Here is a 23091-nt window from a genome sequence, read left to right as displayed (position 1 = left end):
TATCTGAATGCTGTCCTCCAGGTCAGAGCCGGGGCTTCGCCTTCGTCGAGTTTAATCACTTGCAGGACGCTACACGATGGATGGAAGCCAATCAGGTTGCTTTGCTGCACTTGAAACCCACAAGTACTGCTACTGTTAATGACCAATCTGAACACCTGGTTCATGTGACAAATCCTAGATGCTTTCCCCTTAGGGAATCACTGAACTGGGATTAGGAAGAGCAGCTAGAACTGAAAGTCAGCTATCTTGCCTTGTTTACAATTCCAGGAATCAAACAGAGTACTGGGAACTGGGTGTTTGACTTCTGAGGTCTACTCATGACCTGAAAAAAAAGGGGGTTCAAGAAAACAGGGTTTTGAAGTGACATTAAAAAAAATTCAGGCAGCAAGTCAGACCTGGATTTAATTTCCACTATGGGGATGACAGCGGGATCTGACAGGTTGAGCAGGGAAACCTAGATGGTGATCCACATTAAGGGGATTGTGGGAATTCCTAGCAGTAAGAAATAGGGAAATCACGAGTCCTGTCTGTGTTCTCCTGCTCTGGAAATATGCATGCTCAGTGTGACTCTGGCAGTTTATAGCTGTAGCTGAACAGTAGATAATTGAAGCTGGCCACCTGTCAGTGGATGTCTTTTTCTCAATAATCTGCCAGATATTATTATGATAGGAGTGCAAGTTTAAAATGGAAACTTCCCCAGGAAGGATTTTTTTTCTTCTTTATCACAGCAGCTGTCTCTTGACAGCCCCTCTGTCTTAAGACCCTGTGTTCTCTTTAGCACTGTAGGTTTATAGTAGAGATGATGTGACATGCCAGGTTTTTAAGACCCAAACTGTCTGTTCTGACTAGTTTAAAACTACTCTTATTTCCAAGCGACCATAATGTGGATGAAAATGCAATCCTAGCCCTGACTGGGTTTCCCGGGGTTTATGCAGCTATGGTAGAAACCTTTGCCATTTCCTTTTCTTCCTGTTTTCTTGAGTTGACAATATAGTTGGGCCACATGTGCGCATCCCCAGTGGGAGCTGACGTGTAGCCCCAAGCATGGCTGAGATGATACATGTTGTTCTGGATGTGGGAGGGAGGCGGAAAAATCGGGATGAGAGACACGATGAGGGTTTCCTTTTAAGCACAGATTGTAAACTGTGTGTGAAAGTGGCAGTGTTTCTGTCTGAAGGTTGGCAGTGGGCAAGAGATAGGCAAGGTTCTTGCGTTTACCAGAAAGAGGTTCTAGTCAATTAGGCCTTTTAGAAGTTGGTTTTGGAAAGTGGTCTGGCCTAGCGTTCTGGTCCTCCTGGATTATATGCCCATAGAATTTTTTGACGACTTCACCAAATGTTGAGTTTAGGAAATATACAGTTACAGCAGACAGTTAAATTGGGGTGTTGTGTACGGTAGAGCAGAATAGAAGTCTAGCATTGAACATCTAGGGATGTGTGCATAATTTAAAATCTTATTTAAGCTCTCCCAAAAGTTTTCATTTTCAAAGGAGATTGAGTTTTCCTCCAAGCATGCCCTTAAACTGGAACGTGACACTACTGTAGCAGAGATTTGTATTGAATGAGGGAGCGGGTAGGGAAAGATGCCCATTGTGGGGGCGTAATGGCACTGGGTTGGGAGAAGAGAAGTAAAGGGAAATGTTGCTAGCTGGTGGGCCAGAAGGTCAACGAAGGTTATTCTAGTGGTCTAGAGGTGTTGTATAGTGGTATCTCACAGCACGGCTGCATTTCTCCTGTCTGTTTCTCCTTTTCTTCATCTTTCTCTCTTTCTCTCTCCAACCCACTCTCCCTCCATCACAACAACCGGACGTCCCAGTGCCTTGGGTAGAAACAGGTGTCGGCCAGATTAGGTGTGCACTAGCCAAATAGACAAGTTCCAAAACTCTCTCAGCCTATGCTCCCTTCCCTCCCTCACCCTCATCCATTCAGCTGAAGGGTTTGAACCTCTCCTTCTTTCTGCTGCGGCAGTGATGGGCACCTTCTCCCTCCTTCCACTTCAGAGTCTCATTGGGGTGTTTCTCTCCCTGCAGCATTCACTCACCATCCTTGGTCAGAAGGTCTCCATGCACTACAGTGACCCTAAACCCAAGATCAACGAGGATTGGCTCTGCAGCAAGGTATCTGCTTTTTTGAATCAGTATCTAGAGCAGGCATGTCAAACTAGCGACATATCGTGACTTTTTCCCCATTGCCGGCAATGGGGTGGGTGCAGTTTCGGCATGACGCATCCGGCCCGTGGGCCGGGAGTTTTACATGCCTGATGTAGAGGTATTCTGTGATATGGTACTCAGAGTTGTGGGTCAGGACTGCAGTGTGAAGGATGTGGTCCTGCTGGAGGAACAAGATTGGTGAGCTCAGCTGTGGCCTGGTATACTTAGAACAATGGCGATGACTTTTTCTAGTTGCAAGGGGTAAATGTTGAATATTAATCAAAGGCAGAAGCAACACCTTCCTGTTTCTATAATGAAGACTCAGGATAAGTTCAGCCCTCTTGCTTATCTTGAATAGTTTTTGCTTCTAAAATAAGGATTAAAGTGTTTTTTTTTCCTCAATATTTTTCTAAAATAAGGATTGCAAATGTTTTTGTCAAAATTGCACCACCAGCAAGAAAATAAAAGATTTAGAGAAGTTTAGGAAGCTTGGCTTTATGAGCAAAGACTGATGCATAAATAGGACAAAGGGATTATTTTCCAAGGTTATATTGAACATTTATTAAAGCTTTTCCATCACAACCACCAGGACAAAAATTTAAATCACACATTAAGGGATAGTACTAGCAGGTACAGTGGCTTCCATTCACAGAGATTCCATTCCAATAGATTATCTGTTGATAACAAAGAACTACTTTAGACATGCAGAAACCTGTCTTTGCAAGCATAAAATAACACAAAATCATGAAAAAAAAAACCTGGGATGTGAGGGATAGAACATTATGGACACCAAGGTCAGGTTGTGTATTTTCCAACTGTAATTATATGAAACCACAGATACCAAGTCCTTGGATAAGGAGAGCCCACTTGTATTTGTGATTTTGCAATAAGGAACATATCCTGACAGGAAAGCGTTTTTATAAAAGAGTGTTCAGTGGGTGACATTTATTTGAAAATAAAGATGAAGTCTTATCTCCCCCCTCCCCCCAACAGTGTGGAGTTCAGAATTTCAAGCGCAGAGAGAAGTGTTTCAAGTGTGGCATTCCCAGATCTGGTAAGATTAATAGCTCAGTTCTTTTAGCTCTGCTTGTGCTTGTAAAAACTACTCTTATTTTTTTCCCCATTTTATCACTCTTCATTTTGCAACAGAAGCTGAGCAGAAACTACCCCCTGGCGGTCGCTTAGATCAACTAGTGGCATTATCAGGGCGTGAACTCAGCCAAGGCCTTCTGCCTCTCCCACAGCCATACCAGGTGTCAGCCACTCTTTCCACTCAGCCTGTGGCCCCCCTGTCTGAACCATGTACAGAGAATGCTAACGACAGTGAGTATAGAATTTGATCTATAACAGCAATAAAGTCATTCAATTATCATGGTGTTCTCCCATGAAACTATTAATTGTTATAGATGAGAGGGTTGAGATGTATTAATTAGGTTTACTCACTGATTGGTATATTTAAAAACATCAAAGCTTCTGAGGAAGGCTCCATAACATTTTACATAGCTGAATTTTTGTGGGCAGGCTTAGGATGGCAGGCCCCGCATGACTGTAAAATATAAATTGGCTGGTTTAATTGGTGTAGCTTTTAAATCTAACTCCTAGCTCTAGAAAGTGAGCCCAGATTGGTAAGCTTGATTGGCAAATAGGGGGAAATGTGCTAATGTGTAGATGTTTTATAGTAGGTGTTGAAATCTTATACTGAAGAAAGTCCCTGCAAAAGTAGATCCTGCAGTTGGAATGAATTATGTCAACTCTTTTTGAAAGTAATCTGATAGCAGGACATGGTGTTATCGTTGATTTGAAATGGATAATTGAGAATTTATAAAGTGGAAACAGGAAATATAGAAAAACAGAAAAACACTCTTTGCAAAATGAAGATAGTTTATGAAAATTATGGAGAAATATGTTACTGCAGTGAGCTGAAAACACACACAAACCTGCACATGCTATAGCTATTGGTCAGCTATTTTATTACTGTTACCTTCTTTCCTTCTCTCTGTTTTTTTAAAAAAGGTTTTATTAATTTTTAAGAATTACAATCTTTAGAGCTTAGTAAACAACATGTTGTCTGGGTTCACATATTTAACATTAACTTCTTCAATATAAAAATAGATTTATAAAAATATAAAAATCCAGTATTTTTCCCCTGATCCTCCTTTCTTCCCCCTCATACAAGTACAATTCTTGATACTATTGATGTATACAAAATTAGATATAAACATCATCATCATCATATTTTATTAATATTATACAAATAATATCAATTCATAAATCAGTATCCTGTTTTTCGTGCTCTTGTTAAAGTTTGATTTCCCATCAATATTTAAAGTATCTTTGTCAGTTATGATTTTCTCAATATTAATTACATTTATATAGCTAAAATTTTTACTCATACCAATCCTCTTATTTTCATATTTCCCATATCAAAAGAAAAGAGAAAAAATACTATTTTAATTCTAAATCATATCTTTCATTATAAAAGTCTAATTATATCTAAGGGTCATCCATTCTTTTAATCATATTCAAACAATTATTTAAACATAATGCCCCTCTAATAGGTCAAATCTATTTTTTAAATCTAACTCTCACTTTCTTTCGTTGCCAAGTAGTTTTCCAAGCCAAGCCAATTAGATCGCCCAGGAATTTTCTTTCTATTTTTATGAAAGTTGCTTGGCATGAAGAAAACACTTTAGGTAGGGTATTTTTGGGGGGGGAATTCCGCCCATTTATGTTCCTTAAGCAACTCTCACCTTCCTTCTCCCTCAATTTTTTGTCTCCCAAATTGTAACATTTCCCCTGACAGCTCTGTGTTCCATTCCCCAAAATCTTCCTTGTCATCATCTTGCAGACTTAAAGGGTAAAGAGTCTTTTGCATTTTCATTGTTATGGGTAAATCTTGCAGTGTTTTATTTGTGTATGGTAGTTTATATTTCCCTTCTTTCATCTTTTCTGTCTCTAGATCCATTTCCTCTGCTTCATCTTCCGATCTCTGGTTTATTTGTTCATACTTTGTAGTCGTCGTCTGGGAACTTTCTAGTTGTAGATTTAATTTGGAGATTTGCTCATTTATATTATCTAAATTATTTTTAGCTTCATTACAGTTTTTTTAATGTCCTCTTTGTATGCAACAATTGCTTGGTGAATTAGTTGTAGTGTAGAGTATATGTCCTTCTGAAAGGTGTTTGTTTTTTCTTGAGGCATCATTCCTGGAGACCCTCTAATATCACCAGTCTCAGTAAGAGTAGAACAAAGTTTCATCTAGCTTTCTGGATTTATATGTAGCCTTTATAATCCAATAAATTCCAGAATACAGGTCCAGTCCCAAAAGCAATATTTTAAAGTGAACCTTTGTCTCAGGCACCCAAAAATTGTCAGTCAGGCAAGGTTATAATCCACAATGTTCAAAGTATTCAACCTCCCTGAAAACAGCTCAGAAGTCTTCCCAGCTAGACGTAATTAAAGGTCAAATTTTTCTTTCTCTCCCACTAGCTCTTGAGATTTAAAGTCCAAGCTCAGTAGGTGTTTATAGTCCAAAAAGGTCAGGGTGATAAGTATGCCAAAATATTTTCCTTTATTGCCAGCTGTTCTCCCTTAAGCTAGGAGTCACCAAGCATCCAGGAAGCTAGTTATAGTGCTGTACTCAAAGCCACCACTAGATGTCATTCAAAATCCATTTTCTACTCTTAAGACAAAGGATTGATTTCTTATATTTCACCTCAATGTTTTTTCCAAACAGAAAATCTTAACAATTATTTCAGTTCTCAAATTTCAAAACTGTAGCTTTATGTTACTTCCACTTCAATACTGTGTATTTCTGTTCCCCATAGAAATTAAAACGCTGTTTCCATTCACATTCGGAGGTTTTTAGCTTCTTGGGAGCCTTTCCCAAGAAATTCAGTTGTAAAATAGTAAAGAAAGGATCAATATTCTCACCCAGTTCCATACATGCTGTTTACGATGTGTTAATTGGTGCTTTTCTTCGGTTGTCAGCAGCTACTGGTGGCTATAGGAATGTAGCCAGTCTTTCCCCTGCTGGTTTGGAGAGCTTTTCTCGGATCAAACAGAAAGCCTGCCGTCTTTCTGTGATTGATGAGACACCCCTCCTTATTCATCACCTCTTCGGGACAACTTTAGGCCCTTTTTAGGGCTCCCAGCAGGGCGAAATTGGGCACGGAAGGCAGAGCTCTTCCTTCCTGCGTCCATCTTGCTGCGACGCAAAACCGGAAGTCCCCTTTCCTTCTCCTATTGAGGGAAAATATACCACAGCTTGTTATTTGATAAGAGAGATTTTTTTCCCCTCCAAGAGAAAAAGAAGATAGTTGCAATAGCAGTAAGAAAACTGAGAAGGGGGAAAAATTGTCTACAATTGAATACTATTCTGCTCTGCTACTGTTTCATTGCTATTGCTGAGAAAGGGAACCAGTCATAGTCAAGTATCTGAAATGAAAAAAGGTGTCCTCCTGACTTGAATAATTGGTTGGAAGGCTGTTTGTTGTCCATCAGAAGCTGTTATCAAAACAAAACAGCCAGACAGTAATGGCAGCGTATACCAGAATTCAAACTGTGAATCTGTCACTGCCATATGTAAACAAAATAGCCAGGAGAGTGCTCACGGTGTTGTTTAAGCTTTTAAATTTGGATTTGGTTTGTCTTCATATTGTGTTTAACAGATAAAATGAGAGTAAAGTTTCATTTATAGCCATGAGGGCCAGAGTCCTGGGAGTCGGGCAGCATATATATTTTATTTATTATCATCATTAAAAAAGGAAGCCAAAATTTTATTGGCTTTTGTGCAGCGTTTTAAATTCCTTCAGATGAAAAGTCACATGTACTTGCAAGTTTACACTTCCAACTACCATGCTGTGTCTTATTTGCCAGCCATTATCTTGCGAAACCTGAATCCACATAGCACAATGGACTCCATCTTAAGTGCCTTGGCGCCATATGCAGTTCTCTCCTCATCAAATGTCCGGGTCATTAAAGACAAGCAGACACAGCTCAACCGTGGTTTTGCTTTCATTCAGCTCTCTACTATTGTGGTGAGTGCAACAAATAGCACACACGTAGCAATTCAGTTTTGCTTTAGAGGTTGAAATCATGAGAATGATGGGCTTTAGGAAGGTAATCCAATATCTTAGAAAACAGAGCTTAATTGAACTTTCAGCCTGAGGAAAGCCAAGGGGAAGCGAAGATCTTATGGGCTCAAGGCATTATTTCCCTCCCTTCTATTAGGCTAAAGACTTGGGGAAGCAAACAGAAAAGGACAGAAAACTAATATAGACTAAATTATGTCAGTGTCTGGTTTTGCAGTTTATGGAAAAGTAAGCATACTAATACTTAAATATTGAAGAACAAAACACAACCTTGGTGCTACCTTGTCCACTGAGTACTATTTTTGCTATAGAATTATCTATAGTGCGGGATGGAGAATGGAGGTCGGGATTAATAACATTTTGTTCTCCTCTGAGTTGCACCCTCAAGGACACTTAAAGAAATTGCTAAGACTAAATGCCAGTAGGATTCATGTTTCTTTAGGCTAGGGTTTCTCAACCTTGACAATTTTAAGGCATGTGGGCTTCAACTCCCAGAATTCCACAGCCAGCAATGCTGGCTGTGGAATTCTGGGAGTTGAAGTCCACATGCCTTAAAATTGTCAAGGTTGAGAAACACTGCTTTAGGCAGATGAAAAACAGTGCTATAAAATAGGTTGGATTGAGACAGAGGGATCAAAGATACCCAGTGATACTATGTAGTTGAGTGGGAAGTTGAATTTGCGTATTCCCGATTCGCCACTATAGCACATTTAACATCATATTAAACAAATTGTATGTTTATTTTCAGGGTGTGTGTGTTAATTTCTTGTCCTTTTGTCTCTCAGGAGGCAGCTCAATTGCTGCAGATCCTTCAGGCCCTCCATCCACCACTAAACATTGATGGCAAGACAATTAATGTGGAATTTGCAAAAGGCTCCAAACGGTTTGTAAAAAGTCATTTGCCTAAGAATTGAGTCTTCTGTTTGTGCAGGAATGCTCGGGTCATTGAGTTTGGGTGGGTACAAGTTGAATGCAATAAAATTTAAAAATTCTTCATCCCTTTGCAGGGACCTAAGCTCATCAGATGGAAACCGCATTAGTGCTGCTTCGGTAGCCAGCACTGCCATTGCAGCTGCGCAGTGGGCTATCTCACAGGTAACTGATTGAGGGAAGAGAAAGGAAAGAAGATTGAACAAGGTTTTGGACACCGAGGAGGAAAGGGGGGGGACTTTTTTTCTTCTCTTCTCAAACATATTCTGGAAAATATTCTGACTTCTTAGAGCACTTCTGGGCAAGAGGGGGAACATATAGGTATATCCCATACAGCAGCAGAAATGCTGTCATGCCTCCATCCGAGCCTGACTCTGAGGACGACATGGAGTTCCCTGTTGAGGCCCAGGAGGGGGTGTCTGTGGCTTCGGAGGACTGTGGGGAGGAACAGGCTGAAGCAGGTCAGGGCCCTTCAAGTTTGGAACAGGGAACGCAGAGCTCAGGCGAGGAGCAAGGCCCCTCCCCACCAGATCCCAGAACAAGGAGAGCAGAGAGGAGGAGGGAACAACAGAGGCAGGCTCACTTGCTCTGGAGGAGAGCGTCAAGCCCCACTCCACAAGGCACAGCTGGGGAGTAGGCATTTAAGGAGACGCTGTGGGGTGGGGCATTTGCCGGGAACAAATGTGAACTCTTGTGATGTGAGCTCTTGTACCTGGACTCTTTGTATTTTGGATCAAGTTTGTTTCCTGCTGAGTTCTCCTTGCTGTCCTCAGTTTTGCAGTTTGCCGGTTACAGGCAAGCTGGGCATTGTAAAGATCATACTTTGTTTGTTATCTGTTTTACTTTAAAGAACTGTTTAACTCCGTTGACTGTTTTATTTAACTTGTGCCAGCATATGTGGGGGCTGTTGGGTGAACGTTGGCAGTGCTTACAAAGACAATTATTCTGACCAGCTAAGTGCTTTGCCTCCGTTCGGGGCCCTGGGTCATCACAAAGGCAGTGATACACAGTGAATTGCTACCGCTGATTATGGGGGAACAAGCTAACAATACATAATTTAACATTAAAAGCATAGCGCTGCAAAATAATTATCTTTTAAAAAGAAGAAAAACCTCTTATGTTTTAACAATTTGAATCTCTTTTTTTATTGCTGTGTGGGAAAGAGATATAATTACTGCCCTGCCTTAGTAACAGATTTCCTCTTGATTGGTCTTCCAAATAGGCATCGCAGGGCCGAGAGGCCTCCTGGGCTACCCAGGACGAGCAGTCTGTAGATTATGGTTATTACCAGCATGACGAACCTTACGGTGCTCAAGAAGGCACAGCGTACTCCCAGGGGGGATACCTGAAAGGATCCCAGTCTCAGTCCGGCACCTCTGGGACAGCAGCTGCTGGGAAGGCAGACAAGACCCAGGGGGAGGGATCAGTAGCAGGTAAGCTCCTCTGCCTCGTCCTCCTTTCTGACCTGTAGGATGCTTTGTACCTCCTGACTGACTGGCTATTTTGCCTCCCTGCCTCTTCCCTTGCAAAATAGCTGAGGCATCACAGGAACCCGGTGTGCCAGGTATTGATCCGATGCCTGCCCTACCAACTTTCCCTCGTACCACCCAGAACGCAGCTGGACCAGCCGGGTACCAGGCCAGCGGAGGCTCTGAAGGGACAAATCCAGCCCAAGGAAATGCTGTTGCTCAGGTATAATTGGAGCGGTTAAGTGCATGTATTAAAGAAGATTTCATAATCTACGCACCTACTGATCTGCTCTCTCTCTCTCTCTCTCTCTCTCTCTCTCTCTCTTTCTCTCTCTCTCTCTTCCCTGTTCTCAGTCGTACACCATAGTCTCACCAGCTGTATTGAAGCCTGATGTGCCTAATGCTGCCCAGCTCTCCGGTACAACTCCCGGCATGTCCACCAGCGCTTCCAGTTTGTCAGCCGGCTCTGCTGGACAGGAACCTTACACACAGTACCGTGAGTGGTGGAGGGAGGGAGGATTGGTATGCATTCAGATCTTCTTGGGAACAGGGAGCCCATTAGGAGTGGAGAACAGAGTAGATTGCCAACTCTTTTAGGCTGTGTGGCTGCTTTTTGCTCATTGCTTTGTCTCTTTCTGGCCCCTAGCTGTCCCAGATGTCTCCACGTATCAGTATGACGAAAGTTCTGGCTACTATTACGATCCTCTTACTGGGCTCTACTATGATCCTAATTCCCAGGTGAGTTGTCTGTCTTTGGGGCAAGCTTTGTTACTTTCTGCACAGGGCAAAGAGATAAGAACAATGAGGTGAAAGTTTGACTCATCTTGTAGTACTACGATAGCTCTCCAAGGGCACAGTGTGCTGCAGTTATCCAAAAATGTGCTCTGTCAATGTTTCTTGCCAGTATTACTACAATGCTCAGACGCAGCAGTATCTGTACTGGGAAAGCGAGAGATGCACTTACATCCCCGCCTCAGACCAAGCGGCTGACAGCCACAAGGATGGTAGCGGTTCAGGAGGTGGCAGCAGCAAAGAGGGGAAAGAGAAAAAGGAGAAGCATAAGACAAAAACAGCCCAGCAGGTGAGCTGACCACCCTTTTTTCTCATGCTTGTCTCTCTTCCTCTGCCTTTGAATTCTAGGTCAGTGGTGGCGAACCTATGGCACGGGTGCCAGAGGCGGCATTCAGAGCCCTCTCTGTGGGCACGCGCGCCATCGCCCCAGTCCTAGACATTCAGCTTTAGGCCTCCGCCGCCGTGTGCAAAAAAAAAAAAAAAAAAAAAAAGGTTCAATCCATCAGTCAATTTCAAATTCTCGTGGGAAAAAAAAAGATCTCGCAAAGTTGGAATTGATTGATTGAACTTTTTAGTCCCACCCAGTCTGCCGTTATCACCACAGCCACACCCAGCCAATGGGCCACAGCCACCCAGCACCCGACGATGCATAAGTGGATTTTGGGTTGCAGTTTGGGCACTCGGTCTCTAAAAGGTTCGCCATCACTGTTCTAGGTGCTTCTTTTCTGAAGACCCTTTAGAATTTTCTGGCAAGCTGGCATAGTTATAATTCTGTCTTGGACTAGTTAGGAGGCTCTGCTTTCCTCAGAGGGTATTTCTCTCTAGACTGAGGAACTGCTGCACAGGGAAGAATTTTACATTGTGATAAGATTTTATTTTTTTTTTCAAAGCAGGAAAATATATCCCACAATGGCTGGAAATAGCAGCAAGGCATCCCATAATGGAAGAGCACTTCCCTCCCATGAGGAGAGGTGGGGGAGGGAGGCAGTTCTCTCTGGAGCCCTTTTGACAGAAATTTAGCGTTGCTCTTTCAGCCTTCTTAACGTTCCTGCTCTTTTGAGGACAGTGTGTCTTCTCAGTGTGAAACGAGAGCTCATTTCTCCTTGTTTTTTTTCCTTTTCTCCCCCCTATACTCTTCCTTCCTTTCTGCGGACTGTCCTCCAGATTGCAAAGGACATGGAACGCTGGGCCCGCAGCCTCAATAAACAGAAGGAGAACTTCAAAAACAGCTTTCAGCCAATCTCCTCCATACGAGAGGATGAAAGGCGGGAATCAGCCACAGCTGACGCTGGCTATGCTATCCTTGAGAAAAAGGTACAATTTGTGGGGAGCGCACCATGAAATCAGGAATATACCTGTAGCTCATTTTTGACAATTTAAACAAAACAATCCGATACAGGTAGTCCTCGACTTACAACCACAATTGAACCCCAGATTCTTGTTGCTAAGCGAAACCAATGAGCTTGGCCACATTTGCCACAAAGTTAAATGAGCTTTGCCACATTTTTACGACTTTTCTTGCACGATTGTTAAGTGAATCACTGCAGTTATTAAGTTAGTAATATGGTTGTTAAGTGAACCCGGCTTCCCCGTTGATCTCGCTTGTCAGAAGGCCGCTAAAGGTGGTTGCGTGACCCAGGGACACGGCAAACGTCATCAATCTGAGTCTGTTGCCAAGCATCTGAATTTGGATCGCGTGATCATGGGGATGCTGCAGTGGTTGTGAAAAACAATCATGTCACTCTTTTCAATGCCATTGTAATTTCGAATGGTCACTAAATGAACTGTTGGTAAGTCGAGGACTACCTGTAGTTAATAAAGGTACGAACACAGATTCATCAGCCCTCGTTAACTAATAAAGAACTATATTGGATATTATTTCGGCATTAAAGTATATATATATATTGTACAATTGCTGTTGCAATGTGATATTTTGTATGCTTTTAAAAAAATACAATCGTGCAGAGATGGAGGAGTGGTTATACTTGAGTTAACGTTCATCATTCGGCAACGTCCTGAATGACTTCCTCGTGTAGTTTGAGAGACCGTTTTGACTTCCGAATAGAAAAAAAACGTATTTTCATTAAGAAAAATGATTAAATACTTCCCTGCTTTCCTTTGTGTGTTCTTAGGGAGCGCTGGCTGAGAGGCAACACAGTACCATGGATTTGTCCAAGCTTACGGGCGATGACAGGCTGGTAAGCCTCTCCTCTCAACTTTCTCTGAAATTTAAACTTTCTGGCTTTCGCTCTGAGCGACCAGAAGAACGGGTGAAAGTGTAGCGATTCTATAAATCTTGCTGACGTCTAATACGTCAAGGTATAAGAAATACTAATATTTATGTATCAAGGGAAGTCTTGAACACAAGATCTCTCGGTCTCAAAAGCTATTTCTGAGATTATCCAGAACAGTGGGGATTATGGAAATTAACTCACCCAGGGAACACTACATTGAAAAAGGTTGCAACAGATTATGGTAATAGTTCTGATTATGGCATGTAACCCTCCCCCTCTCCACCTTGCAGAGTCCACCACGAGGCTTAGTGGCTGCATACAGTGGTGAAAGCGACAGTGAAGAGGAGCAAGAGAAGGCAGCTGATCGGGAGGAGAAATTAACTGATTGGCACAAACTGGCTTGTCTGCTTTGTCGCAGACAGTTTCCCAGCAAGGAGGCACTTATTCGTCACCAGCAGCTCTCGGGCTTACATAAGGTATGCAGCTGACAGCAGCCTGTCAATTTCAGTACAGTCGACAATAGCAGCTAATTGGACTACTTGGATTAGAGGCCATGGGAGAATTTTGTGATGATTCTAGTTCTTTGTAGGCAGAGCTTTAATACTTGGACCATGCCAGTTCCAGCAAGACCTCACTGTTCCTGGCCTATCAATTGTTAGAAAATAACTTTGTTCTTGTCAACATGTTGAACAGACTGTTCTTGTTTTGAATTATTTAATTGTATTATTTGTGATCGAAGACCAATTATAAAAAGCAAATTACAACAAATGCAAAAATAATAATTACATTAAAAACCTGAACAATTAATATTGTGAAAGAGATCATGAGGAGACACCAAGTGGTTTACAAGAGTCATGGCTATCAATAAGAACGTTGCAACTTTCATAAATGTTTCTGAGAATTGATCACATAGGAGAGGTATAATCAGTGCTTTTTTTGTGTCATAGAACTCACCGGAACAGAGTTCCGGCACTTTTTTTTTTTTTTTACAGATTTTCCAAATTTTAAAAGTAACTTTTGAAAATTTGATGTTTGGTCCACATGGACTTGAATCGCCCTGTCGAACGTAGCAGGTCGGCGGCAAAATCATTAAAACGGTGCACGTGGGCTGCTTGTGTGTCAAGTCCAATGCATGTGTACTTTGTCCGGCTCCTTGGCTTGGGGCACTGCTCGGCTTGTGATTGGTCATGTGGTCACGCGCTGAGTGCCTACTGCGGGCGGCGACCGTTATGTTTTGTTACACAACTGACGTGTGTGGGTGTGTGTACAGCGATTGACTACATGAGAAAGGTAAATAAAAGATTAACAAGATGTGAGTTCTGGCACCTTTTTTCTTACAAAAAAAGCACTGGGTATAATCTTGTAATTGTTAAGAGCAAGCGAAATTACTGACAATGGGAAATAGGAGTTCTGATTCCCGTTAGCTATATAACAGGGAATTGAAATAACATATGATATAGATTCAACCTTTATATCTGAATAAAGGCAACTATTGCTTTCAACTAGTTACTTAGCCAGTTGTTGGCCCAGTAGGTATTATTTCAGTTTGTGCCAAAGTCTCTAATGAAGAATGTGTAAGATATTAAAATGTAGATCTGAGGTAGGAAAGATGGGAAGCACTGGTTTGAAGTTGCCTATCTAAACCCCAAACCCTCTGCTTCAGTTTTATCCTGGCCAAAAGCAGAAAATGTCAGCAAGGAAAGTCAAATCATTGTTGCTCTGTCTTGTTAAGAGTACAGACAAATCTAGCAAGGTGAGATTAGCCAACAAAGTTTCCAAAAGGTTTGCTTCAGAATTTTGCGGCAGAATCTTAATTAAGCTCCAAAGATTCAGCCTAATTCTAACCGTATTCTGAGACAGTTTCAGAGATGCCCAGAAAGCATTCTTTGTTGAGTTTTTGGTTCCTTTAGTAAGGTTTAGATGCAATCTGAAAATGTTTGTTCCAGTTTCACCTATATAGTTTTTTATATCTATATATTTTTAATTTGCTGTCATTTATTTTCAAGATGCTTATTGCCTTGCTTCAGTTATAAAGTATTAAGCTGAAATACAAACATAATACTGCTGACACAGAAATGATTACATGTCTTAGGAGCAACATGGCTCTCCAGAGCATGTTTTGATTCTACTTTCAACCCTTCATCCTTCTGTTCTTTTTCTCCCGTGCAGCAAAATTTGGAGATTCACCGAAGGGCACATTTGTCAGAACAAGAGCTTGAGGCTCTTGAAAAGAATGATATGGAGGTACAACAGATGGAACAGATAATGGGGGGGGAGGCAATACAAGGGAACGTGTTATATAGGAAGCATCTCATCAGCTAACACTGTCCCTTCATCACTGTTATCAGATGAAGTATCGAGATCGTGCAGCTGAGCGAAGGGAAAAATATGGGGTTCCTGAGCCACCAGAACCCAAGAAAAGAAAGTATTCAGCTGTGACCCCAGCCACGGTGTAAGTTTTACACTACGTGTTACATTTTTAGAAGAAGCCGCTTTTCTTAACAAAGTGTCCTCTGGGCTGTTTTCTTTGGCCTCGATTGGCAGAAGAGAGCAGGATTGTCTTAGTTCTTTACTTCATCCCCTCCCCCATTTGCAACAGGGATTTTGAACAACCAACACGAGACGGACTCGGAAGCGACAACATTGGCAGCCGCATGCTACAGGCCATGGGTTGGAAAGAGGGCAGCGGTTTGGGTCGCAAGAAGCAGGGTATTGTAACCCCGATTGAGGTAATTTTTCAGATTGATCTATATGTAAAAAAATAAATTTTGTATTCTGGAAGAGCGTTCAGCCTCTCCAGATGCTTTCTCTTATTATATACTGGCTTTGCATAAAGGGAAACTCTCTTGAGTTTTATTGCATAGCCTTAGAGTTTTGTTAGATCAATTTATATGCATAATTGCCTTGGGATTCTTCTGTCCCATATATTACACTGTCTGTAAAAAAGAAAATTGCTGTTTATAGCTAGGTAATATAATAGTTAAAAAATAGAAATTGGGAGCAAGAACTGAATTGTTTCCACAAGGAGTTGATGGTGTGGTTGTGATGATGGTCTAGAGAAAATAGGGCATCTTACAAAATACGGCAAAGAGTAGATTTGTGAGGTAGTTTTTCTCCCCCCTTCTGTTACCATGCATTATCTTGTTTAGGTGTCTCAATGTGATTTTATTTTTCCTTCTCTCTTAGGCCCCAACTCGGGTACGAGGGTCTGGCCTTGGTGCACGTGGCAGTTCTTACGGCGCTGTAGCATCAGAGTCGTACCGGGAAACATTGCACAAGACAATGCTCACTCGTTTCAATGAGTCAGACTGAACTTTGTAAGAAGCACCTATTGTACAGTATTTTGCTGCTGTCTCCCCTTACTCCCCGCCATCCAACTTTCAGAATGTTCTTTTGGTTGACTTTTTATTAAACGTTCAAATGGACAAAAGAGGATTTTACACAGCTGAAGCATGTGGAAAATGAATAATATACTCGGTGCTCTTGTGACCATTAAGCATTTCCAATGTTCATTATGTATAAGTGTGGTTACAGTAAACCCTTGAGTTTACAAGCTTTCCACAAATAGGTACAAAGAGGCAATAATTGTAGCGCTGACCAGGATCTTGTAGTCTCTGTCCTTGGGCTTTCCATTTGAGGTGCCGGTCTTGGCTTAGCAAAAAGAAAACACAGGGAAAACCCTGCATCATCTCAACAGGCAGTCCTTGGCTTTTCAAAGGCTCTGGTGTAGCCCTTCCACCAATTCTACATAATGGGGTTCTGAAAAGAGAGAAGCAGAGGAAAACTCTGTATGCATGGTACTCACTATCCTTCAGATGTGTTTCTACAAAGAAGCCTCTCTTTGTCATTTTCACCCCCTTCTCTCTTCCCCTAGTTCATTTGTTTACTTTGACCCTACATTGCTGACGCCTACCTTGATCAGGTTGAATGTAACTATGTCTTATCAGAAAATCCAGTGCTACCATTGCACAGTTGGGCTTGAAATCTGAAGATCCGATGGCCTCTCTCACCTGCGTAAGAAGATTTAAAATGAACATATAAAGTAGAAATGGCAGTTAGTATTCCTAATGTCGTGCCTAGACTGGCTACCATAGCACAGAATTAATGAGAATGTGTGCTAATACGTTTCCTCTATCATTCCAAATAAAGTTAAACACTATAATAACAAGCTAGGAAACCACAGGAGAGCTGCAGCCCTACCATCTCTTGTTTGAAATATGCCACCGAATGGTATAGGATCTGTAATGTGTAATCAGTTCTCACTGGGCTTTCCAAAGAGAGAGAGACTCATCATCACAAATGGGAACAGCAAAGAAAATTGCTTGCGGGAGGCCTCATCAGTGCTATCTTTTATTGTTCAAAAAGGGCAACCTTTATTGGTAAGCAACATAGCACCTACGAACCTTATCAAGTGACCAAAGATAGAATTCTTGCACTTCTCCATCTCCCACTCGGGGCACAAATTCTTCAGGCAGCTCCAGGTCAAATACAAACTGGCATTCAGGATAGATGCCTCCATCTGACTCTTCATATGTGTAGCTGGGACAGGAAAAGAGGGAGAATAATTCAATAGCACCGTTGACTTGCGTAGAGAATGTTCAGGTATGTTCTCATGTGGAGTAACACTGACTGGAGTTACAGAGGAAGTGACCTCTTCCGAAAGAGCTCATCTTTATATACTGCTACCTGGATTCCTATGAAATTAGGAGTCACATTTAAAGGACCATATATGCGTAATAGATAAATGCTGTGTGCTACATTAAGGCAATCTGGTTTGGAAATTCTACATATTAATTATTGCTTCCATATTTGACATATTTGTTTTCACAATTTAGCTGGAATATGTAGCAAGCAAGAAAATTGCCATATAGTAGTTGAGCGAGAAATTACTGGCTATAAATACAGTTGTGTTCCCTCGATGTCAACTTCAAGGGACACAGATATGTAAATATACGCATAACATAAATATAAATACTGCTACACTACAATGTACCTTGGATTTTAGAACTTTCTGCATTACCTGACAGTTCCAACAGATTTGGATAATGTAGCAAGTGAAGCAGGAATGCAAGCTTCTTCTTGGCACTCTTTTATTAGTGTCTCTCTGACACCCAGCTCTGATGAAATGCCACCTGCAGCCTAAGCCAAAAAACAAATCAAAAACCTAAATTGTGGTTTACCATAAAGGAAGCAGCCAACATTAGCTATTTTTGGTCTTTAAGAAGGATCTTTTCTGTCCATGAAACATGAATAATTTCTGAGTTGGCAAACTAGATGGCTTCAAGGCTTCTTTGGAGTTTTTACACACAGTCCCCGACTTACAGCCATTTATTTAGTAACCATTCAAAGTTACAATAGCACTGAAAAAAGTGATTTATGATTGGACCTTTCACTTATAACTATTGCAGCATGCCCATAGTCACATGATCTAAAATTGGTTGCTTAATAATCGGCATGAATTTATAACAGTTGCAGTGTCCTGGGGTCATGTGATCACCATTTGCGACCTTCCCAACTGGCTTCTGACAAGCAAAGTCAATGGGGGAATCCAGATTTGCTTAATTACTGTGTATTTAACTGCAGTAGTTTGCTTATCATGGCAAAAAATGTCATAAAATTGGGTGCAACTCTCTTAATTGCCTTGCTTAGCAAAGGAAATTCTGGTCCTTATTGTAGATTGAGGACTAGCACATACAATGTTGGCAAGAACTTCCCTATTCACATTGCTAAGAAAAATGGTTCACGCTGAAATTATAATTTTGTATAAATAATAAAGACTTGTTTGTATTTTGGGCATTCAGCCCAATACTGTGGCCTGCCCAAGCTCATTAAGTTATTTCTCTGATTGTATTGGACCGATAAGAGTATTAGATAGCTGTTAACTAATCCCACTTTCAGATGAGATATTCTATTTGTCATCCTATTTTGTCTCTTACCAAATTATCCAATAAGCCAGGATATGTGGGTTTGTTCAAGGCCCTACGGGCCAGCCACATGTGCATTTCACCTTTTCGCCAAGTATAGCCGTTCAGGTGGGCACCATAGCGCTTCACTCCCAATAATGCTGGATCAAGAGAAATAAATCAGAAATGAATTTAGGCAACACTTCTTGATGCCTTCAACCAAACACCTACCTTTGCATCACATGTTCTGATTTTGGGTAATTTCATCTGCCTTAAGCCTTCATAACACTTGTTTTAAAATACCACATACGTTGGGGAATATTGACAAGAAAATAGGATATTAAATGAACAGCAAGGATGGTTCATAAGCACAATTCCGTAAAGATTCATAGTCAATATTTGAAGAATTCTTATGCAAGTTCAAACTGTTATTTATTTCTCTAGAGCTGCTAAAGTTGATCCAGGATTGGTGGTCCATTAAAAATACCTAAAAACCAGTCCCAAACTTTCAATAATCAGAATTTTACACTGAAGAGACTATATTGTGGTTAACTCAAATGCAGAAAATGAATTACTATCATCTCTTCTGAAGTGATTTACCTGTGCTTAGCTTCCTATACACTGATGGAAGTCTGACACTTTTAATTGTTGCATTTTATGGAAGAGGAATGCTTGGCACAAGCAGTTTTTTTCATAGCATACTATTGGTGAAGAAGAAATCTGATTTTTCATAGGAAAGGAAAATTAGTGTCAGCTTAGGTCTTTTTTTTTTTTTTGGTGTGCAGTGATTTTGACATGCTTTATTGTATTCATCCCAACAATTTAAAGGGATACTGATCTACCCTTTATGTCCAAACTATGCCATCTGTTTTAAAATAAAATTATAAAATTTGGCTTCAAAGGCCTATAAAATTATATACTGGTTATTCAGAAAGCAATATTGGAGCAAAATGTAATTGCAGGATTCGTAGAATGTTCATTCCTATTTTGGAGTTGGGAAACAGGAAGAAAATATCATTTCCTTTAGAATTGGTGATAAATAAACTCAAGAGATTTATTTTATATACCTGATCATGGGACACCTTAATAATGAAATGGTTTCTGAAACAAACGGAGTATTTACAGTATTTAAACAACTGTCAATGCGCACATTTAAAAGAATATCAGCAAGGAAGCCACATTTCCCCACTGTTTCTATTATCTAAATTACTTTACTGAAATACTTTTGACAGGAATGCCATAAGTTCTTTGGTTGAGGCTTTATCCCATGTCTCTGCAGCTTAAAACAGTTTTGCTAGATTTAAATCCCATATTTTGTACAGGAGTTCAAAGCGGCATACGTAGTGCACTATTCTAGCAGCCCAGTAAGGTAGGACAAACAAAAAATGATTAGCCCAAAGTTACCTAATGAATTTCCATGACGGGGGGTGGACTAGAATCTTGGCCTCTCAGCCCCTAGTTACAACACATTAACTAACATAACACTCTGGCTCTCTTTTCTAAGATAATTTTAAAAATCACACTCATTGGCATTGTTATTTACTTTTGCACAAGTCAGGTCTTGCCTATATAGCAAAGTAGTGCCAAGATTTTTAAATTTCAAACTCACGTGTTGCAGCACGTTCCATGCTGAAGAAAGGTGTGTCACAAAAATAGGGCATTACATTGTACATCTGAAACAGAAGGCATGTTTTTATTAGTGAATAGCTCTGGTTTTGCACCCCACTGCACCGTTGTCCTTCTAAGCTGTTATTCAGAAGGGAAAAACTGGATTTTTCTTGCCCACATCTCTTCTATAGTCAGAAATAGAAGAGAGTCCCCTTCCTTTTGCTTGGTTGTGCCAAATCCTCTTACCTCATCTCTCCATCCTTTTAAACAAGGGAAAATTTGCTGTGCTTTCAGCTCCTTGAGCACCCTTTGTACAGCAGCTGTCCTCTGGTCACAAGAAGTCAGTTGTTTGTTAAGTTCCACTCGTGGAGGGGCTTTATCTCCTTGAGACACTGAGAAAACAGTTGGGTGCTGATGGAGACATTTGGCTACAGCCGGTGGGACATACCCTACTTGTTGTCCAGCAACCATAAATGGCAAACACAGTGCCTTGGAAGAACCTGCAAAGAAATCAACCCAAATCAATCCTCTATTGCAGTTAAGATCTAGTTTCTACAAATAAGTCAAATCTGCCAAAGTGCTTCCTTGGAAAACGATCTATGGGTTACTAACCTAACAACTGGCAAGAAAGATAAAATGGGGGGGGGGGAGAGAGATTACTTTAACAAATGTCTTGCTTAGCAACAGAAATTTTGGACTCAATTGTGCTTGTAAGCCAAGGACTACTTGTACAAACCCAAAGATGTTGTAGAGAAAGTAGCTTTTGTGGTAACAAAACTTACAGCAAAATCATTATGAGGAAACGATTAATAAGAGTCATACAGCCTGAGGGGGGAAAAAACCCAGACCAACATTTTCTTCTTTTAGAGGTAAATAGGTGACCATGTGAAGGTCACAAGCAGCATGCAAACAACCAGTACTGAAAAGCCCTTTATTATTAATATTTACCTACACCATTAGTTGTCACAGATAACTTTACTGATGGATTTATCCAATTTCTTTTTCAAGCAATTCAAGTTGATGGCGATCATATAGTAAGCTAAAAAGCTCCAAACTGCTTTCTTGACAGATGACTTGAGCTTTTGCATTTTCTTTTCTATACTTTTCCAAAACCTACAACTTGTTAAGGTGATCAAAACCTGAATAAGGATATTATGCGACATCACTGTACAAATTTGTGAAAAGTCATTACAGTATCTGATTTTTTTAAATTCATTTCCTACTTATCCAAGTTATATACGTAGAACTTGCCTTTTCAGAGCAACTGCCACAATTCAGTTGGTGTCTTCATCCACCCAATTCACTACAGTCCCATTTTCTTTCCTGAACATCATCTCAGTTTCAATCAGAACACATAAAATTAAGCCTTTTGCCCCATTGCTTTTACATGACTTATCTTAAACCATGTTTGCCATTTGATGTCCGTTTCCCTGTTTGCAAAGAGCTTTTCATTGTCATTTTCTTAAAAAACAACAATCTTAAGATATCAGCAAACGGATCCATTTCGGAGTTTGCCTTCATTCCAGATCTTTTAGGAAGGCGCTGAAAAGCATCAATCCCAATGTTTGCAAAAACTGTCCATTTATTCCTACTCTCGGCTTTCTGTACTGGAAATAATTAAATCATAAGAGAATGCTAATTTTTCTTGCTGTTTGCATAGAGGTCTTTGAAGAACTGACAGCCGCAAGCCATACAATACAAACAGAATAGAGCTGGAAGGGTCCTTCGAGGTCTTCTAGTCCAACCCCCTCCTGCCCAAGCAGGAGACCCTACCATTTCACACAAATGACTTGTCCAGTCTCTTCTTAAAAACCTCCAATCATGAAGCACCTTCGAACAGCTTGTGGTGCGATTTGTGGTGCGATTTGCACAACGAGGTGAAGCTAAGCAAAAAAAAAAAAGGGGGGGGGAATAAACTCCGTTTCTCATTGATTTCTTCCGCGCTTTTAAAGGAAGTGGCAGTTACCTTTTTATACGTTCCCGTTATTTGGGTCTCTCCCCATAGTAGAGCTGCAGGTAATGAAACATGCCTCTTACGAGGGCAAGCTCGCCTTGGCTTACCTTTTGGGCTGAAGCTTTCTGCATTTCTAGCGGTTGAATTTCAATCCTGTTCCAGGACGTTTAAGACTGAAAGGAGTCTAAACGCTGGCTTTAAATCTGCTTGGGCGTGCCTGTATGCGCTCCGGTGGCTAAATCCTGTAGAAAACTGCTCACAGGGAAAGCCCGCGGTCGTACCTGCTCCGTGAAAGGAATTCATCTTCTTCAGCAGCTTCCGCGCCCGCTCCGACCATCCTTCGGCCGCCATAGTACCTTTTGTGTAAAGCCCGCCCCCACCCCTGCTCATCACGCCGGACCCATGTAAAGCGTACATCTCATTGGCTCGGCCAGTCGTTCTGATTCCTGATTCGCCTTCATCCTTCTAATTCCATCGGAAAGCGGCGGAGAGCTCAGAGGGAAAAAAAAACTTAATAGCGCTTCGCTTTGCCTCTCTTACCATCGAGGATTTCATATGTTGGTGTCTGGAGGTGAGAAATACATTTAAAAAAACAACAATCCTTGCAGGGAGAGAATTATGGCTTAGAGCAGGGGTAGTCAACCTTGGCTCTTTTATGACTCGTGGACTTCAATTCCCAGAATTCCTGAGCCAGCTTAGCTGGCTCAGGAATTCTGGGAGTTGCAGTCCACGAGTCATAAAAGAGCCAAGGTTGACTATCCCTGGCTTAGAGGGAAGAGTATGTCCCAGTTCCAAAAAAGAATCAAAGGATATTTTTTGAAAAGTTTCCAGTAGAGAACTTGGAAAGCAACCAACTATTGCAATACATCGGGAGTGATAAGGATGTGGGTCTGCATTTACTGGAAGATCTCTGAGTTTGTAATACAGTACACTAGATAGCAAGGGTATCCAACTCTTCG

The 23091-nt window shown here is 41.1% G+C and overlaps 2 protein-coding genes across 3 annotated transcripts in view; one reads left to right on the top strand and one right to left on the bottom strand.

Moving 5' to 3' along the window:
* Positions 1 to 16268, top strand: part of RBM10 (RNA binding motif protein 10) — a 30180-nt gene extending 13912 nt beyond the window's left edge. The window contains exons 6-24 of the mRNA XM_015825061.2: positions 22 to 95; positions 2030 to 2116; positions 3143 to 3203; positions 3299 to 3472; positions 7028 to 7188; positions 8028 to 8125; positions 8250 to 8337; positions 9395 to 9605; positions 9707 to 9864; positions 9996 to 10137; positions 10288 to 10379; positions 10546 to 10722; positions 11598 to 11747; positions 12566 to 12631; positions 12958 to 13143; positions 14837 to 14911; positions 15016 to 15119; positions 15267 to 15396; positions 15854 to 16268. Coding sequence (XP_015680547.1) covers positions 22 to 95; positions 2030 to 2116; positions 3143 to 3203; positions 3299 to 3472; positions 7028 to 7188; positions 8028 to 8125; positions 8250 to 8337; positions 9395 to 9605; positions 9707 to 9864; positions 9996 to 10137; positions 10288 to 10379; positions 10546 to 10722; positions 11598 to 11747; positions 12566 to 12631; positions 12958 to 13143; positions 14837 to 14911; positions 15016 to 15119; positions 15267 to 15396; positions 15854 to 15979 — 2360 coding nt within the window. The 3' untranslated portion in view covers positions 15980 to 16268. The remainder of the gene's footprint in view (positions 1 to 21; positions 96 to 2029; positions 2117 to 3142; positions 3204 to 3298; positions 3473 to 7027; positions 7189 to 8027; positions 8126 to 8249; positions 8338 to 9394; positions 9606 to 9706; positions 9865 to 9995; positions 10138 to 10287; positions 10380 to 10545; positions 10723 to 11597; positions 11748 to 12565; positions 12632 to 12957; positions 13144 to 14836; positions 14912 to 15015; positions 15120 to 15266; positions 15397 to 15853) is intronic.
* A 15-nt stretch (positions 16269 to 16283) lies between these two features.
* On the bottom strand, positions 16284 to 22497 carry LOC107295534 (nudix hydrolase 20, chloroplastic). 2 transcript variants are annotated; one of them, XM_015824882.1, is made up of 8 exons: positions 22414 to 22497; positions 20425 to 20678; positions 20180 to 20243; positions 18604 to 18731; positions 17688 to 17806; positions 17071 to 17206; positions 16581 to 16677; positions 16284 to 16426 (listed from the first exon to the last, which is right to left on the bottom strand). In XM_015824882.1, the coding sequence occupies exons 1-8, from the start codon at positions 22481 to 22483 to the stop codon at positions 16380 to 16382; spliced, it is 915 nt and encodes a 304-aa protein (XP_015680368.1). In that variant the 5' UTR covers positions 22484 to 22497; the 3' UTR covers positions 16284 to 16379. The 2 variants fall into 2 exon arrangements, with proteins under 2 accessions (XP_015680368.1, XP_015680442.1); XM_015824956.1 differs by having other exon boundaries at positions 22240 to 22441.
* Positions 22498 to 23091: the final 594 nt, after the last annotated feature.

This window comes from Protobothrops mucrosquamatus, unplaced genomic scaffold (assembly GCF_001527695.2).
Source record: "Protobothrops mucrosquamatus isolate PMUCROS unplaced genomic scaffold, P.Mucros_1.0 scaffold_13, whole genome shotgun sequence".
In the NCBI taxonomy this organism is placed as follows: domain Eukaryota; kingdom Metazoa; phylum Chordata; class Lepidosauria; order Squamata; family Viperidae; genus Protobothrops; species Protobothrops mucrosquamatus.
The sequence above is the reverse complement of the archived record's forward strand: the minus strand, read 5'-3'. Positions and strand labels throughout refer to the sequence as shown.